At 49.1% G+C, this 17909-nt stretch overlaps 1 protein-coding gene across 1 annotated transcript in view; it reads left to right on the top strand.

Moving 5' to 3' along the window:
- Nucleotides 1-15627, top strand: part of LOC134026674 (glutamate receptor ionotropic, NMDA 2C-like) — a 28720-nt gene extending 13093 nt beyond the window's left edge. Inside the window, exons 4-9 of the mRNA XM_062469566.1 lie at nucleotides 4714-4839; nucleotides 5015-5244; nucleotides 7472-7632; nucleotides 8561-8748; nucleotides 10015-10247; nucleotides 13655-15627. Coding sequence (XP_062325550.1) covers nucleotides 4714-4839; nucleotides 5015-5244; nucleotides 7472-7632; nucleotides 8561-8748; nucleotides 10015-10247; nucleotides 13655-15340 — 2624 coding nt within the window. The 3' untranslated portion in view covers nucleotides 15341-15627. The remainder of the gene's footprint in view (nucleotides 1-4713; nucleotides 4840-5014; nucleotides 5245-7471; nucleotides 7633-8560; nucleotides 8749-10014; nucleotides 10248-13654) is intronic.
- The last annotated feature ends 2282 nt before the right edge of the window (nucleotides 15628-17909 follow it).

Here is a 17909-nt window from a genome sequence, read left to right as displayed (position 1 = left end):
CTTTGGTCATCCCCCCCAAACACACATACTAACCTCTTTGGTCATTTCATCCAAAACACACCTGCTAACCCCTTTGGTCATGTCATCCAAAACACACATGCTAACCCCTTTGGTCATTTCCCCCAAAACACACATACTAACATATTTGGTCATTTCCCCCAAAACACACATGCTAACCCCTTTTGGTCATTAACCCCAAACACACATGCTAACCCCTTTGGTCATTTCCCCCAAAAGACACATGCTAACCCCTTTGGTCATTTCATCAAAAACACACATGCTAACCCCTTTGGTAATTTCCCCCAAAACACAGATGCTAACCCCTTTGGTCATTTGCCCCAAAACATACATGCTAACCCCTTTGGTAATTTCCCCCAAAACACACATACTAACATCTTTGGTCATTTCATCCAAAACACACATACTAACCCCTTTGGTCATTTCATCAAAAACACACATGCTAACCCCTTTGGTCATTTCCCCCAAAACACCCATGCTAACCCCTTTGGTCATTTCCCCGAAAACACACATACTAACCACTTTGGTCATTTCCCCCAAAACACACATGCTAACCCCTTTGGTCATGTCATCCAAAACACACATGCTAACCCCTTTGGTCATTTCCCCCAAAACACACATACTAACATATTTGGTCATTTCCCCCAAAACACACATGCTAACCCCTTTGGTCATTTCCCCCAAAACACACATGCTAACCCCTTTGGTCATTTCCCCCAAAACACACATGCTAACATCTTTGGTCATTTCATCCAAAACACACCTGTTAACCCCTTTGGTCATGTCATCCAAAACACACATGCTAACCCCTTTGGTCATTTCCCCCAAAACACACATACTAACATATTTGGTCATTTCCCCCAAAACACACATGCTAACCCCTTTGGTCATTTCCCCCAAAACACACATGCTAACCCCTTTGGTCATTTCCCCCAAAACACACATGGTAACCCCTTTGGTCATTAACCCCAAACACACATGCTAACCCCTTTGGTCATTTCCCCCAAAACACACATACTAACCACTTTGGTCATTTCCCCCAAAACACACATGCTAACCCCTTTGGTCATTTCCCCTAAAACACACATGCTAACATCTTTGGTCATTTCATCCAAAACACACCTGCTAACCCCTTTGGTCATGTCATCCAAAACACACATGCTAACCCCTTTGGTCATTTCCCCCAAAACACACATACTAACATCTTTGGTCATTTCATCCAAAACACACCTGCTAACCCCTTTGGTCATTTCCCCCAAAACACACATACTAACATATTTGGTCATTTCCCCCAAAACACACATGCTAACCCCTTTGGTCATTTCCCCCAAAACACACATGCTAACCCCTTTTGGTCATTAACCCCAAACACACATGCTAACCCCTTTGGTCATTTCCCCCAAAAGACACATGCTAACCCCTTTGGTCATTTCATCAAAAACACACATGCTAACCCCTTTGGTAATTTCCCCCAAAACACAGATGCTAACCCCTTTGGTCATTTGCCCCAAAACATACATGCTAACCCCTTTGGTAATTTCCCCCAAAACACACATACTAACATCTTTGGTCATTTCATCCAAAACACACATACTAACCCCTTTGGTCATTTCATCCAAAACACACATGCTAACCCCTTTGGTCATTTCATCAAAAACACACATGCTAACCCCTTTGGTCATTTCCCCCAAAACACCCATGCTAACCCCTTTGGTCATTTCCCCGAAAACACACATACTAACCACTTTGGTCATTTCCCCCAAAACACACATGCTAACCCCTTTGGTCATTTCCCCTAAAACACACATGCTAACCCCTTTGGTAATTTCCCCCCAAACACACATACTAACATCTTTGGTCATTTCATCCAAAACACACCTGCTAACCCCTTTGGTCATGTCATCCAAAACACACATGCTAACCCCTTTGGTCATTTCCCCCAAAACACACATACTAACATATTTGGTCATTTCCCCCAAAACACACATGCTAACCCCTTTGGTCATTTCCCCCAAAACACACATGCTAACCCCTTTGGTCATTTCCCCCAAAACACACATGCTAACATCTTTGGTCATTTCATCCAAAACACACCTGTTAACCCCTTTGGTCATGTCATCCAAAACACACATGCTAACCCATTTCTTCATTTCCCCCAAAACACACATACTAACATATTTGGTCATTTCCCCCAAAACACACATGCTAACCCCTTTGGTCATTTCCCCCAAAACACACATGCTAACCCCTTTTGGTCATTTCCCCCAAAACACACATGCTAACCCCTTTGGTCATTTCATCAAAAACACACATGCTAACCCCTTTGGTAATTTCCCCCAAAACACACATGCTAACCCCTTTGGTCATTTGCCCCAAAACATACATGCTAACCCCTTTGGTAATTTCCCCCAAAACACACATGCTAACCCCTTTGGTCATTTCCCCCAAAACACACATGCTAACATCTTTGGTCATTTCATCCAAAACACACCTGTTAACCCCTTTGGTCATGTCATCCAAAACACACATGCTAACCCCTTTGGTCATTTCCCCCAAAACACACATACTAACATATTTGGTCATTTCCCCCAAAACACACATGCTAACCCCTTTGGTCATTTCCCCCAAAACACACATGCTAACCCCTTTTGGTCATTTCCCCCAAAACACACATGCTAACCCCTTTGGTCATTTCATCAAAAACACACATGCTAACCCCTTTGGTAATTTCCCCCAAAACACACATGCTAACCCCTTTGGTCATTTGCCCCAAAACATACATGCTAACCCCTTTGGTAATTTCCCCCAAAACACACATACTAACATCTTTGGTCATTTCATCCAAAACACACATACTAACCCCTTTGGTCATTTCATCCAAAACACACATGCTAACCCCTTTGGTCATTTCATCAAAAACACACATGCTAACCCCTTTGGTCATTTCCCCCAAAACACCCATGCTAACCCCTTTGGTCATTTCCCCGAAAACACACATACTAACCACTTTGGTCATTTCCCCCAAAACACACATGCTAACCCCTTTGGTCATTTCCCCTAAAACACACATGCTAACCCCTTTGGTAATTTCCCCCCAAACACACATACTAACATCTTTGGTCATTTCATCCAAAACACACCTGCTAACCCCTTTGGTCATGTCATCCAAAACACACATGCTAACCCCTTTGGTCATTTCCCCCAAAACACACATACTAACATATTTGGTCATTTCCCCCAAAACACACATGCTAACCCCTTTGGTCATTTCCCCCAAAACACAAATGCCAACCCCTTTGGTCATTTCCCCCAAAACACACATGCTAACATCTTTGGTCATTTCATCCAAAACACACCTGTTAACCCCTTTGGTCATGTCATCCAAAACACACATGCTAACCCCTTTGGTCATTTCCCCCAAAACACACATGCTAACCCCTTTGGTCATGAAGCGGGGTTTGCTTGTTTAAATAGAAATACTTTATTTACAATAAAGTATCTAGTCTTGGGGCAACACCTTAAATTGGTTTTAGGACATTAAGGGATCCTATGTTTAATATGTAATCAGTCTAATCTTAAGGAATTAATTTGTTCTAAGTGTAGAGCGGATCAAGAATGAGGGACTAGAATACACGAGTTAAAATTAAACACAATGATTTATTGGAATAAATGGAAATATAATGAACAGTAATGGAAATATGTTATTGGCTTTAGTAAGAGTTTGATGGGCTAACAGATAACACAAAACATACAATGCGTCAGATGGAAAGAGCGGGAAGGGGGAGGAGAAAGAATCAAGGCCTTTGTCTAATAACGGCAATGTCTAGTGGTGAACTAATGGGAGTTAGTTCTTTGGTCATTTTCCCCAAAACACACATGCTAACCCCTTTGGTCATTTCCCCCAAAACACACATGCTAACCCCTTTGGTCATTTCCCCCAAAACACACATGCTAATCCCTTTGGTCATTTCCCCCAAAACACACATGCTAACCACTTTGGTAATTTCATCCAAAACACACATGCTAACCCCTTTGGTAATTTCATCCAAAACACACATGCTAACCCCTTTGGTCATTTCCCCCAAAACACACATGCTAACCCCTTTGGTCATTTCCCCCAAAACACACATACTAACCACTTTGGTCATTTCCCCCAAAACACACATGCTAACCCCTTTGGTCATTTCCCCTAAAACACACATGCTAACCCCTTTGGTCATTTCCCCCAAAACACACATGGTAACCCCTTTGGTCATTTCCCCCAAAACACACATACTAACCACTTTGGTCATCCCCCCCAAACACACATACTAACCTCTTTGGTCATTTCATCCAAAACACACATACTAACCAGAGTGCGAATTATACAATGATAATCGGGGGGCTCAACTTCGTCTTCAGGGCGTAAAGTAATATTTACGATTACAGGTAAGAACCATATAAAAATGTATCGACCACCCCGACCTGTCTTAATTAGGGGTGTCAAACCCCCCCAAGCCCCCCCGTAATTCGAACCCTGTCTGTTGTCAGATAGGGATGCCGTTATAATGACAAAAAATCTAGCTGTCAAAGATTGATGTATAGCTTGTGATTTTTTTTTTTTGCAGTCCTGTAAATATTTTTCATCTCCTCTCTCCTTTCCTACCTCGCTTCCTCTCCCCTCGCCTCCTCTCCCTTCGTCTCTCCTCTCCTCAGAGCCGTACAGTCCTGCTGTGTGGGTGATGATGTTCGTCATGTGTTTGACCGTGGTGGCCATCACTGTGTTTGTGTTTGAATACTGCAGCCCAGTAGGCTACAACCGTAGTCTGGTCAGCGCCAAGGGTCAGTACCCGCACTACACCTTTTCATCTCTGCATCCATCCATCCATCTTTTTCTCACCCATATAATTGCCCATAATTCCATCCATCCGAACACAACACTTTACCCCTACATGGCCTCTTAATGACTCGACACCCTGACCCTCTCCTCTTCCTTCCATCCCTCTCTCCCCCCCAGACCCAGGTGGCCCCACCTTCACCATCGGCAAGTCGGTGTGGCTGCTGTGGGGCATCGTGTTCAACAACTCTGTGCCCATTGAGAACCCCAAGGGCACCACCAGTAAGATCATGGTGCTGGTCTGGGCCTTCTTCGCTGTCATCTTCCTGGCCTCCTACACCGCCAACCTGGCCGCCTTCATGATCCAGGAACAGTACATAGACACGGTGTCTGGGCTCTCCGACAAGAAGGTGAGAGAGAAGGAGAGAGGGAGAGAGGGAGGGCTAGATTGTCACGAGTCTGATTAAGTTACTGATTCTGTGTCTGTTTAGGAAAATGACTGAATGAACAAAATTAATCTGACCTTATGTGTGGTCTGTTCAGATATAGTAAAGTTCTAAGCATGAAACTGCAAAAAAAGTATTCAACTGTTTGCCAGTGATGTCCCAAACACTACCCTTGGGTGGGGTCTCACTCAGGAACCTGCATTACTGTTTGACGTTGGGCTTAGTCAAAATAGACAGTTTCTGATGAGCAAACACTGCCAGCACTTCTGTCCTTTCAGAGGGAATACCAATAACCCAGAAGCACAGCCGCAAAGTCACTCACACACACACACACACACACATAAATACACACACACACACCCAGAGACAGACACTACCGGGATACACACCTACGCAGCTGCATTAAACCACAACACAAATTGAATTAGATCCTTGACGTCTTGAATTGAAGATGTCTGTGAAATGCCTTCAGAAGACGGTGACAAGTGGGTTTGTCAAGCAGCCTGTGATTCTGCCCCCCTGCGTGACTCGTGCATATTTGCCTCTCCTGAGAGGAAGCCGGGAACTCCATAACGAGGAAATCCATGTCAAAGTGTCGGAGCGAGGGACGCTTCCATGTGTCTTTGCTCGGAGGGATTAGAGAGGAGACGCTGTGCTCTCGCCCCTTCCCCGTTCCGCACACACACACACACGCACGCTCACACACACACACACTCATCCATCAGCTCCACTTTGTAAGGAGGAGAAAGGGAGCGTGCAGGGGGGAGAAAAGAAGGAGAGAGAGAGAAGTAGAAACAGAGAGAGATAAAAAGTGAATGTTTGAGCGGGCGGGGGTGAGGGGGGGGTGAGGTGAGGGGGTGGTGAGACAGACAGAGTGCCTATGACGTGTTTGATAATTAGTCCGCAGATTATAACCTGTGTCGAATAATTGAGTAGGCTCACCGAACGTAGAACAGAGGGCAGGGAGATGAGGAGAGAGAGAGGAAGATAGGAAGAGGGGAACAGAGGAACTGCCTATCTGTCTAAGCTGGATGCTGAGAGTGTAAGAACTGAAGGTGAAGTGTGTGAACTCTCCAAGAGAGCCCTTCTCTGAGCGTGCCTGGGACAAGGCGAGGGATGGAGTCAGAAGGAGAATACCCAAACAGGCTGTCAGGACAGCGCCCTCTCCCATCTCCATGGTCATCAGGGACTGATAATAAAGATTTGTTTTCGCTTTTATCTAGAATCAGAATTGTTTATTCGTCCAAGTAAATTTATACAAACAAGGAAGTTACTTTTGATGTGACGTACAGGGGGGATTTGAACCTGCTACCTCTTGATCTGCAGTCAAACACTCTAACCACTGAGCCGTGGTCCACCCCCATGGTCTCTCTCCTGTCCTGAAGGGGGCGGAGCTTCTTGCCCGGGTTCCATGGATACCGTGGCCGGAAACTTCAAGGACAGCTCTGTGACGCTCTGCTGTCGACACACTCACGACCTCTGCCTCGTACCCCCGGAACACACACAGACCAATCACACACCCAAGGTTGAAGTCTGTCACGTCACCGCAATACTAGAGAGAGGCTATAAAGTGGAGCGTGATCGGAGAAAAGGCCCTTGTAGAATCAAGGAGAAATGAGAAAAGTTCATTTTAACGACAGACATGGGGAACATTAAGTCATTTTCCAATTCTCTAGAAACCAGGGCCTGACTGCTGAGCTAATTTTCATTTATTGTGCCCTCTAATCATAGAATTAGATGTGGAAATGAACAAAGAGAGTGAGAGAGAGAAATGGTGGAAAGGGGGATGAGGAGGAAGAGGAGAGCTAACCTTAACTGACCAGCTAATTGACTGAGCATGGCTGGAGGACATGAGAGGGTTGTTCTGGTGTGTTGAGGGGATCCATCCATGTCAGTGACTACAGTGTAGACAAGTACAGATAGGTACACACTATTCTAAGGACTGCAGTAAGAGAGAGAGAGAAAGAGAAAGAGGGACAGAGAGATAAGGAAATAGGAAGAGACCAGAGAGGGAGAGGAGATGATTAGCTCATCAGTCAGTCTACAGTAAGCTTTCTTGTTCTGTATCTTGTGCATCTTCAGTCTACAGCTCACAGCACCTGGTCTGAGTGAATGCTGCCACACCAGTCTTCTTTGTGCTGTCCTGTTCTTCTCCTAACCCGCATGCCTCTTTCCCCCTGGTCCCTTACAGTTCCAGAAGCCCCAAGAGCAGTACCCCCCCTTCCGTTTTGGGACGGTCCCTAACGGGAGCACGGAGAGGAACATCAGGAGCAACTATCCAGAGATGCACTCCCACATGGTCAAATACAACCAGAAGGGGGTGGAGGATGCCCTCCAAAGCCTCAAGACCGGGTAGGGATCTAGTCTGGTCGGGATCTAGTCTGGTCGGGATCTAGTCTGGTCGGGATCTAGTCTGGTAGGGATCTAGTCTGGTAGGGATCTATTCTGGTAGGGATCTAGACTGGTTGGGATCTAGTCTGGTATGGGTTTAGTACTGTCTAATACTGGTACTGTCCTTTTAATCTGCCTAGCAACAGACAGAATATAATATCATCAACCAAACATCTGTGAAAAACACACAGCACACAGTGAACATTTGTAACGCAATGACTGTTGTAATTAGCCTCTCCGAGCAGAACAAAATCTTCATTTCCTTCATCAATCAATGGTGAAAACGTTTAGAAATTTGTAATGAGATAGCTATTTTAATTGATTACTTTGTGATACCATTATCAGATTATAATGAGGTAGCTAATGAACTAGATTGTGTTGTAAATAATTTTTCAAGTGGATAATCCTCTATTCTCTCCTAATTCCCATGATGCGAAGAAAGCTAGCAGGAAGAAATATAGGGAAAGAAGGTAAACAAGTGGTAGGCATGTAGGATGAAAGTCAATAGGTCAGGAAGGAAGGAAGGAAGGATGGAAGGATGGAAGGATGGAAGGATGGAAGGATGGAAGGAAGGAAGGATGGATGGATGGATGGATGGATGGAAGGATGGAAGGATGGAAGGATGGAAGGAAGGAAGGAAGGAAGGAAGGATGGAAGGAAGGAAGGAAGGAAGGATGGAAGGATGGAAGGAAGGATGGAAGGATGGAAGGATGGAAGGATGGAAGGATGGAAGGATGGAAGGATGGAAGGAAGGAAGGAAGGAAGGAAGGAAGGAAGGAAGGATGGAAGGATGGATGGAAGGATGGAAGGAAGGAAGAAAAGAGAAAAGAAGGAAGTAAAGTATTTTCAGGTTCAGGAACTCTTCTCTTTCTCCTTCCGACCCCCACAGGAAGTTGGACGCGTTCATCTACGACGCGGCCGTGCTGAACTACATGGCCGGGAAGGACGAGGGCTGCAAGCTGGTGACCATCGGGAGCGGGAAGGTGTTTGCCACCACGGGCTACGGCATCGCTCTGCAGAAGGATTCGCGGTGGAAGCGGCCCATCGACCTGGCTCTGCTTCAGTTCCTTGCCGACGGTAACCAACGTAACACTTGTTTTAGCCAGACGAGGACACCCAGCTTTGCTCTTCAGGTTATTGATCTCCACAGATTGATAATAAAAAAAAGAGAGAATGAGCGAGAGAGGTAGACAGAAAAAGAGCGAAATAACGAGAGAGAGATAGACAGAGAGAGAGAGACAGATAGAGAGACAGAGAGAGAGACAGAGACAGAGAGACAGAGAGAGAGACAGAGAGAGAGAAAGAGGCTTTGTAGCTGTGTATTGTGGGAGATTCTTCTTCTTTTCGTTTCACTGAAGTGTGATAGTTATATGGCAGTTTCACATTGCTTTACACAGTCCTTTGCATTTTTGTTGAGCACTGCAAGGTCTTTTGAGGGCCGACAAGGCAGTACTCCATCGTCTGGTCTGCTTTTCAGGGGGTGGGGCCAGTCTTGAAACCCCATCTGACCAGAGCATCTTTGGATTGTCCTGTTCTTGTTCTGAGGCGTTTTTATCATGGGAGATAAAACAATAATAGAGAGAGAGAGAGAGAGAGAGAGATAGAGGGAGGAAGAGAGCAATAAGAAATAATTATATTGCGCTGAGGATGTGAGGTGATAACATTGCTTCATAGCTGCAGAGTTTGGACGCAAAGCTAGATATAAGTATATCTGAATCGCTGAGTCAGTGTGTGTGGAGCAGGAGGGAGGAGGGTGTGAAATTGGCTGGCACCCTCAAAGAGAGAGGATCCGAGCGAGGGACCACAAAAGCTGTTCTCAGCTGTTTCATACATATGGAGTCATTAACAGCTTGGTAAACAACAGTGCAGATGAAGTTAACCTCAGAGAGAAGGGTTCTCGTTCATGGAAAGAGTAAAGCAATCGATTTATTTAAATTGGTTCTTTAAGATAATTATAGATAATTATCGACTTGCTTTTAATGAACACTTTTGAACCTGTTCTCTCTTGCCCTCACTTTCTTTTTGTCAACCCAAACCCATTTCTCTCTTTCTCTCTATCCTTCTTGCCCCCCTCTTTCTCTCTCTCCCTCGCCCCTCTATCTCTCTCTCCCCCACCCCTTTCTCTCTCTCTCCCCCGCCCCCCTCTCTCTCTGTCCCCCGCCCCTCTCTCTCTCTCCCCCGCCCCTCTCTCTCCCACCCCTCTCTCTCTCTCCCCGCCCCTCTCTCTCCCCCGCCCCCCTCTCTCTCCCCCACCCCTCTATCTCTCTCTCCCCCGCCCCTCTCTCTCTCCCCCGCCCCTCTCTCTCTCTCTCCCCCACCCCTCTGCCCCTCCACCCCCAACAGGTGACACCCAGAAGCTGCAGACAGTGTGGCTGACAGGTATATGTCGTAACGAGAAGAAGGAGGTGATGAGCAGCAAGCTGGACATAGACAACATGGCAGGAGTGTTCTACATGCTGCTGGTGGCCATGGGCCTCAGCCTGCTGGTGTTCTCATGGGAACACCTGCTCTACTGGAAGCTCCGACATTCCGTACGCAAGTCGGAACGCCTGGACTTCCTGCTCGCCATCAGCAGGGTAGGTTCCGGAACCTTCTGGTTGGGGAAGTTGTCCTAATATGGGCAGACAACAAGGAGTGAGTATAAATGTATAGGTGTAAAGAAGGAGGAGGTGACAGAGGGAACTAATGGATCTACACTGATTCTCAGGTCTAAATGGAAGGTGTTCCTTTAAGGGCAGGTGGAGGAAAGGCAGACACAGAGAACCAGTTCATGGTCATCTCAACCAACTCTTGGCTTGAGTGTGGCAGGAGAATGTAGAAGAGGTGGTTTGGTGAACACAAAACGTGGGTAGAGGGAATGTGTCCCAATGCACATTTTCTACCGTTAGACCAAAGCAACCTCTTGAAGATAGTAAGGAGGCGCTAGGGAGGAAAGAGGGGTGATGTGTAGCAGAGGTGGTTTGGAGACAGGGAAATAGCGTGAACCAGTGATTAGCCAGTTGGCTGCTTCCATGTTAAGGTTGTGTCACAGAAAATACTTTCATTAATGAAACATTACACCAATCTTTTAATCCACATTTTTAAGGCGGGATTTAAATGTTGCAATCTGATTCGTAGGTTGAAATCCAATTTGAATTAAAGCTTCTGGCAGGCAATATTCCCTTGTCCTATGATAACCATGGAGAGGGAAGCCATGGTGACAGAGGTTCTTCACAAAATGTGTCTTTTTCTGTGTCTAGCCAGGTACAATTTAATAGTCTACTGGCTTAAGTCTCATGCGACGCTGGCCACGGTTTCAACAAATGTGTCTTTTTGAAGATTAGGGTGTATCTCCCCAATAAAACCAATTGTGATTGGTTCCTCCAAGGTGAATGTGTGAAATTAGCCTCTACTTATAATGAAATAAAGTTAAGTCGTAAAGTCGTCTGTCTCCCTGTGATTTAGACTCAAAATGAAAGGCGGGAGAAAGAAGCACAAGTGTAGCTAAGTCTGATCCGTGCACGACCAGGGTATTTCAAGGACGGTAAAAATAAAAGCGACGGTAAAATAAAATGAGTATAAAGCAATAAAAGATACTTTATGGAGACTCCCTGGCAGTATTGTTATGGTTCTGATCCTACTGAAATTGAATTTAAATAGCCCCATTAACAAACCTTCAACTGAGGGTGTTGACAGAGGCGAGGGGAGATTAAGCGTTTGAGACGCTGTGCCAATTTGAAAGTAAAATGGAGGCAGCGAAATAAGAATGTTGAGAAGTAATATAGCAAGTGCATGCTCAGCTGTTGCTGCTCTGCTCATTTATGAACGCAAATTGTTTCGAGCATCGACCTGCACAGATACACACTCCACACAGGTACACACACACACACACTCCGCGCAGGTACACACACACGCACACAAGCTTGGAGTTACCCACACACTTACCCTGTTGCATGAACTCAGACACATTTACACATGCCGACACACACACAGACACACACACACAAACACATGCCAGCTTTCCAAAAACACAACAATTTGCAGAGCAGCCATTTTTGTGAACATGGTTATCTAATTTGGCTGACAGGTCTCCATGTAATTCAAATCAAATCAAATGTATTTGTATAGCCCTTTTTACACGCAAGCATGTCACAGAGGGCTTCACATATGCCCATAGAACTGCCCCTCAACCAACCTAAACCCTCAAGGAAGATAAGGAAAAACTCCCAAAAAACTCTCAACAGGAGAAAAAAAAATGGAAGAAACCTTGGGAGGAGCAATTCAGAGAGGGATCCCCTCCTCCAGAGACGGTTGGTGGGAGAGAGGAGCAGAACACAGGCTAAACATAGTCATACAGTGTCGATGGGTTTTTAAAACACCAAAATCCATTATTCAACTTTATAGATGTAGGACAGGACCGGGAGACTCGCGACCAGGTCCAGCGTTGGCTGACCGACGACCAGGCAGGTGCTGACAACTCAAACCCCCCACACCACAAGGGATGTGTGTGGGGGGGGACAGAGAGAGGAGAGCAGGGATTAGAGAATGCCAGGAGCAGCTAACAGTTACAGTCATAATAGAATGAGATCCCCACCGGTCAAGTGTGGACTGGTGCAGCAATTGAACAGAGCAAAAAAGGGGAATTTGATGCAACCCCACACACCAAGACAGCGACAGCCCCCCTCATTTGGAACATGAAATCTGTTCCAGGGGAAGAGAACTCTAAAATAAGTTATACTTAAAGAATAAGGATGGAAACAACCCGTCCCCCGTTGCCTCCAACTAGTAACATACTTACCTTTAACAGTCGTAGAATTGACTAAACAATAACGTTTTTAACCTAATTTTAAACGTCGAAACAGTATCAGACTCCCTAATTGAGACGGGTAGTTTATTCCAGAGAAGAGGCGCTCTATATGAGAACGCCCTACCTCCAGCTGTTTTTTTCTTAATTTTGGGAACCACCAGAATTAATTGCCTTCAGCTCGTTGGTCAGGCGAGGATAATAGCAATTAGATTTGCTCAAAGTGAACGACATAACAGAAGTAATATCCATTTCCCTCTTCATGCTCAGTGAAGAGAAGCACTGGAACACATAATCGCAGATTCTGGTGAAATGTCCTTTCTAAACTTACAAGCTTTGATTTCTGGTTTCAAACTGCCACTGTCACCCAACTCTGAAACACGTTTGAAACTCCTGGCTGGGTGTCGTCACCTGGGCACTGTCCCACCTGCCAATCCAGGGCTGGAGTATTTAGATGACCTCAGGAGAAGACAGGGGGATCTTATTAGGAAGGTGTTACATCCTCTTCACCGTGATTTATAAAAGGATGCTCTGTACCTGTACTGTAACCCTCTCTTTATCTCTCCTTTATCCCTCCTGCCTGTGCCTGCCTCCCTCCCTCCCTCTGCCTCTCCCTCCCTGCCTCCCTCTGCCTCCCTCCCTCTGCCTCTCCCTCCCTGCCTCCCTCTCCCTCCCTCCCTCTGCCTCTCCCTCCCTGCCTCCCTCTGCCTCCCTCCCTCCCTCTGCCTCTCCCTCCCTGCCTCCCTCTGCCTCCCTCCCTCCCTCTGCCTCTCCCTCCCTGCCTCCCTCTGCCTCCCTCCCTCCCTCTGCCTCTCCCTCCCTGCCTCTCCCTCCCTGCCTCCCTCCGCCTCCCTCCCTCCCTCTGCCTCTCCCTCCCTGCCTCCCTCTGCCTCCCTCCCTCCCTCTGCCTCTCCCTCCCTGCCTCCCTCTGCCTCCCTCCCTCCCTCTGCCTCTCCCTCCCTGCCTCTCCCTCCCTGCCTCCCTCTGCCTCTCCCTCCCTGCCTCTCCCTCCCTGCCTCCCTCTGCCTCCCTCCCTCCCTCTGCCTCTCCCTCCCTGCCTCCCTCTGCCTCCCTCCCTCCCTCTGCCTCTCCCTCCCTGCCTCCCTCTGCCTCCCTCCCTCCCTCTGCCTCTCCCTCCCTGCCTCCCTCTGCCTCCCTCCCTCCCTCTGCCTCTCCCTCCCTGCCTCCCTCCCTCCACAGGGCATCTACAGCTGCTTCAACGGCGTGGAGGACACAGACCGCAACGGGAGCCTCCAGAACCCGGACGTGACGACCAACTACACCCAGGCCAACATGCTGAAGATGCTGCAGACCGCCAAGGACATCGTGTCGTCCGCCCGCGTGGAGAACTCCCTCGACAACGCCACCAAGACCATCGAGAGCTGGGGCCGCGGCGGGCGGCCAGGGGGGGGCGGCCCGGGGGACATGGTCCGGGTCGGGCTCCCCCCGAGGGTGGCCACCACCGATGGGCACGGCGGTCGTCTACCCTACATCTCCAGCATCAGCGACAACCACTCCCCGTACGGCCAGAGGGCCACGCCCACCTTCCCCATCCACTACGCCGACACGTCCACACAGTCCCTGCTGGACAAGCCCCGCGTGGTCCCTCGCCCCACCCCTCTGCGCTACACCCTCCCAGCTCGTGGCAGCCAGCACATATTCGAACGCACCCTACCCATCTCCAGCCTCAGCAGCCCCCACATCGCCATGAGGGACCCGCCGCCCCCCCCGGGCATCCCCCCTCCCTCCGTGCACCCCCACCACGGCGGGCGTCTGTACGTGGACAGCCAGCCGCGCCACCCGCCCTCCCCGTTCGTGGCGTACCGGGAGTTCCAGGTGCCCGACATCTACGTGGAACACAAGGGCCCCCTGGGGCGCAAGTTCAGCTACCCGCCCGACTTCGTGGGGCGAAAGAAGCGCTCCCACAGCTACATCTTCAACGCCACGCTGGACCCTCGGGGGCGTAACGACTACGACGAGCCGACTGCATGCCTGGCGGAGCTCCGAGCCAATCACCTGCTCGGGAACCACTCCCCCGGGAGGGGGGGCGCCACCGGAGGCTTGCCGTGCCCCGACGGGCACTACCCCGGCGGGGCATCCACATGCAACTCCTGCATGAAGTCGTACCTGGAGCCGGAGCTGGAGGACGCCCGCTTGCTGGGGAAGGACAAGGTGAACCGGCGCGCCTCCTTCCTCAAGGCCACGTGGGGCAGCGAGCGCATCCGTCAGGTGGACGAGAAGCCCTCCACCTCGTCCTCCTCCGCCCCTCGCATAGACATGCCTGACCTGTTCCCCCGGGTGGTGGTGTCCAACCCCAAGCCCCACAAGCTGTACGGGAGCACGGGGAACAACCTATGCTACCCCCTGGCTGCGGAGCCGGCCTACCTGGACCCGGCCCACATGAACTCCTACCCCTACAAGCAGCAGAAGCTCAAGTACTCCCAGTCCACGCGCCTGCCGTCCTACAGGGAGGCCATCCTCCAGAACGCGGCGGCTCTGCGGCGCTCCTCCTCCACCGTGGTACACAGACACTACTCCACTTACCTGAACTCCTACTCCGACATACCCGTCTACATGGGGCCCCTGCCTCAAGGCGCCGGGGGCCCCCACTGCTACGACCCCTCCAAGGACATGTGCCACCTGTTCCCCTGCGGCAGCCACTGCCCCGACAGCGCCGCCCTGGTGCCCAGGATGGGCGACCGCCAGCTGGTGTACCAGAACGACCTGTTCGGGGGGTACGAGCCGGCCATGCGACCCAGGGAGGAGGCCCCTCTGCCGGGCTCGGGGAGCAGGGACAGGAGGCAGGTGCTGGTGGCCCGCAGGGTCACTAGCCCCTATGTGCCAAAACCCTGGGGCAGGGTGTCCAGTCTGGAGTCTGAGGTGTGAGAGCTGATGCCCCCCCCCTCCCCCCACCCCCACTCCCCTAGCCCAAACTGGACCCCCCTCCAGGGGTGTTGGCCACCCCCCCCTGCCCCCCTGGTTCCTCCCCCAGGCCCCACTCCCTCATCAATCTCTTTCTCAGACAGAGAGAGAAAGAGAGGAATTGGGGAGGGTGGTAGGGGGCACTGGGTGGGGTGGGCGGAAGGGGGGCTGGACTAGAGAAGGATTCCCTCAGCTTTGGGCTGAAGCAAAAGCAGCTCAAGGACCAATGGTGGACTTTTCAACTCAGTGCAATAATATCTTTGGTTGTTGGGAAGAGGAGTGGAGAAGTGGAGGAGTGGAGGAAAGGAGGAGAGGAGAGGAGTGGAGGAGAGGACACTAACAAGCCAATACACAGCTGGGACTTTAAGTAAACTTTAAGTGATAATAATAAAGAAATGACCATGTTGAATAGTATTTAATACTTTCAAATTTAACCTGTTGATTGTTATTTAAAGGATTGATTTTTAAACGCTTGTCTTGCTATAAGAGAGAGACAGAGAAAGATATTTGGGAAATAATATATTATGTAGCCTCTCATATCCAATGACAGTTTAGACTTATTATATATTATATATATTTTATCTTTTTTTTTCTTTTAAATCATTTCGGTATCTTACCATTTCAATTTAGAGATATTAATATTATTACTGATAAATACTGTGTGATGAAAACCACACGTTTGTCTTCTTGGGCTCAACATCCACGCTCTTAACTAAGAGTTCTAGAACGGTTCTCAGGTCTTTCATCTGGGAGAACCAGGAATGAGAACTCTCTGAATAAAAGAACCTTTTAGAACCCCTTTTGGTTCCTTGAATAACTGTTTTTTGGTGAAACAGTTCGCACCTTTGTTTGATTGAAATAATTAAAAATAAAAAAAGGTTTTGATATCCTGGAACCAAAAAATGGGCTTCTGAAAAAAGGTTCTTCAGTGGGTTCTCCCACATGGAGAACCAGAGATCTGTTCTAAGAGTCCTGGAGCCAAGGTGAACCATCTGTCTGTTTGCTCCCATGGTAACTAATGATATCTGACTTGTTTATTGAGGAAAATGAAAAAGAGATCATCTGTATTTCCATTGTTACCTATACTCTTTAATAAATGACGAGATGGAAAGTGTGCTTTGTCCTCCCATCTCCTTCTGTTACGCTAGCGAGGAAAACACACACTGGGAGGAGGAAGGAGAGGAAGAGGGGAGTGAAATAAGAGAGAGGGGTGACAGTAAATGGTTGGATCAGAAAGGACACACACTGGGAAGAACAGAAGAGGAGGAGGAGAAGGAGGAGGGGGGTGAAAGAATAGAGAGAGGGATGAAAATGATCAGTGGGATGAATGAAAGAGAGAGAAAATGGAAGCAGAGTGGTTATGTTATGACAGCCTGGTGTGGTCAGCCCAGTTCAACTGTTTGATTTTTTTTTACTAAATAAAACGGGATGGCAACACTTCTGTGAGAGACCTCGACACGCTTGTCTGAATGCATCAGTGACGTGCGAGGTCAGGTCTCCAGACCCTGGATGCTTATGTAGGTCAGTCTTGTTGAGGCGTCCAGAAAGGTCAGTGGACACACAGAGAGAGACACACACACACAGACAGACACACACACACACACAGAAAGACACACACACACAGACAGAGAGAGACACACACAGAGAGAGAGAGACACACACACACAGAGAGACACACACACACACAGACAGACACACACACATCCACAGACATTCACGAAGCAGATGCACAACTCAGGTTGGCAACACCGTGCATTTTACACCAACACTGATCAATAAACCGTGAGTTGTGAACCCACAACCACGTGTTTAACAACCAGTTCCTGTCAGTTGAAGAGGCACCAGGTGTGTGGGACTAGAACTCAGAGACAAAGTGCCAAGCTGAGACGTTCGCTGAAGAGAGGTGTTTGTGCGTTCCCCTTCCTCCAGCAGACACCAGAATTGATGTGGCGGGTGGCTGATTGGACTGGCTGATAAATGATCCATGCAGATAAAACAGCCCAAAGCGAGGACAGCTGGCTCTGCCAAGAGATCTGAGCCATACATTATACTGAGCTGGATTGGGCTGGGCTGGGGTTGTGCTAGGGCTGGGCTGGGGTGGGTATGGTTTGGGTATAGCCTGGTCTGGGGTAAGGAGTTTTGTCTGGGGCAGGAGCTGGGGCTGGGTGTTAGGGCTGGGGCTGGGTGAGGGGGCTGGGTGTTAGGGCTGGGTGTGGGGGCTGGGTGTGGGGGCTGGGGCTGGGTGTTAGGGCTGGGGCTGGGTGTTAGGGCTGGGGCTGGGTGTTAGGGCTGGGGCTGGGTGTTAGGGCTGGGTGTTAGGGCTGGGTGTTAGGGCTGGGACTGGGTGTGGGGGCTGGGGCTGGGTGTTAGGGCTGGGGCTGGGTGTGGGGGCTGGGGCTGGGTGTTAGGGCTGGGGCTGGGTGTGGGGGCTGGGGCTGGGTGTTAGGGCTGGGCTGGGGCTGGGTGAGGGGGCTGGGGGCTGGGGCTGGGGGCTGGGGGCTGGGGCTGGGTGTTAGGGCTGGGCTGGGGCTGG

Source organism: Osmerus eperlanus, chromosome 9 (assembly GCF_963692335.1).
Source record: "Osmerus eperlanus chromosome 9, fOsmEpe2.1, whole genome shotgun sequence".
NCBI classification, from domain to species: domain Eukaryota; kingdom Metazoa; phylum Chordata; class Actinopteri; order Osmeriformes; family Osmeridae; genus Osmerus; species Osmerus eperlanus.
The sequence above is the reverse complement of the archived record's forward strand: the minus strand, read 5'-3'. Positions and strand labels throughout refer to the sequence as shown.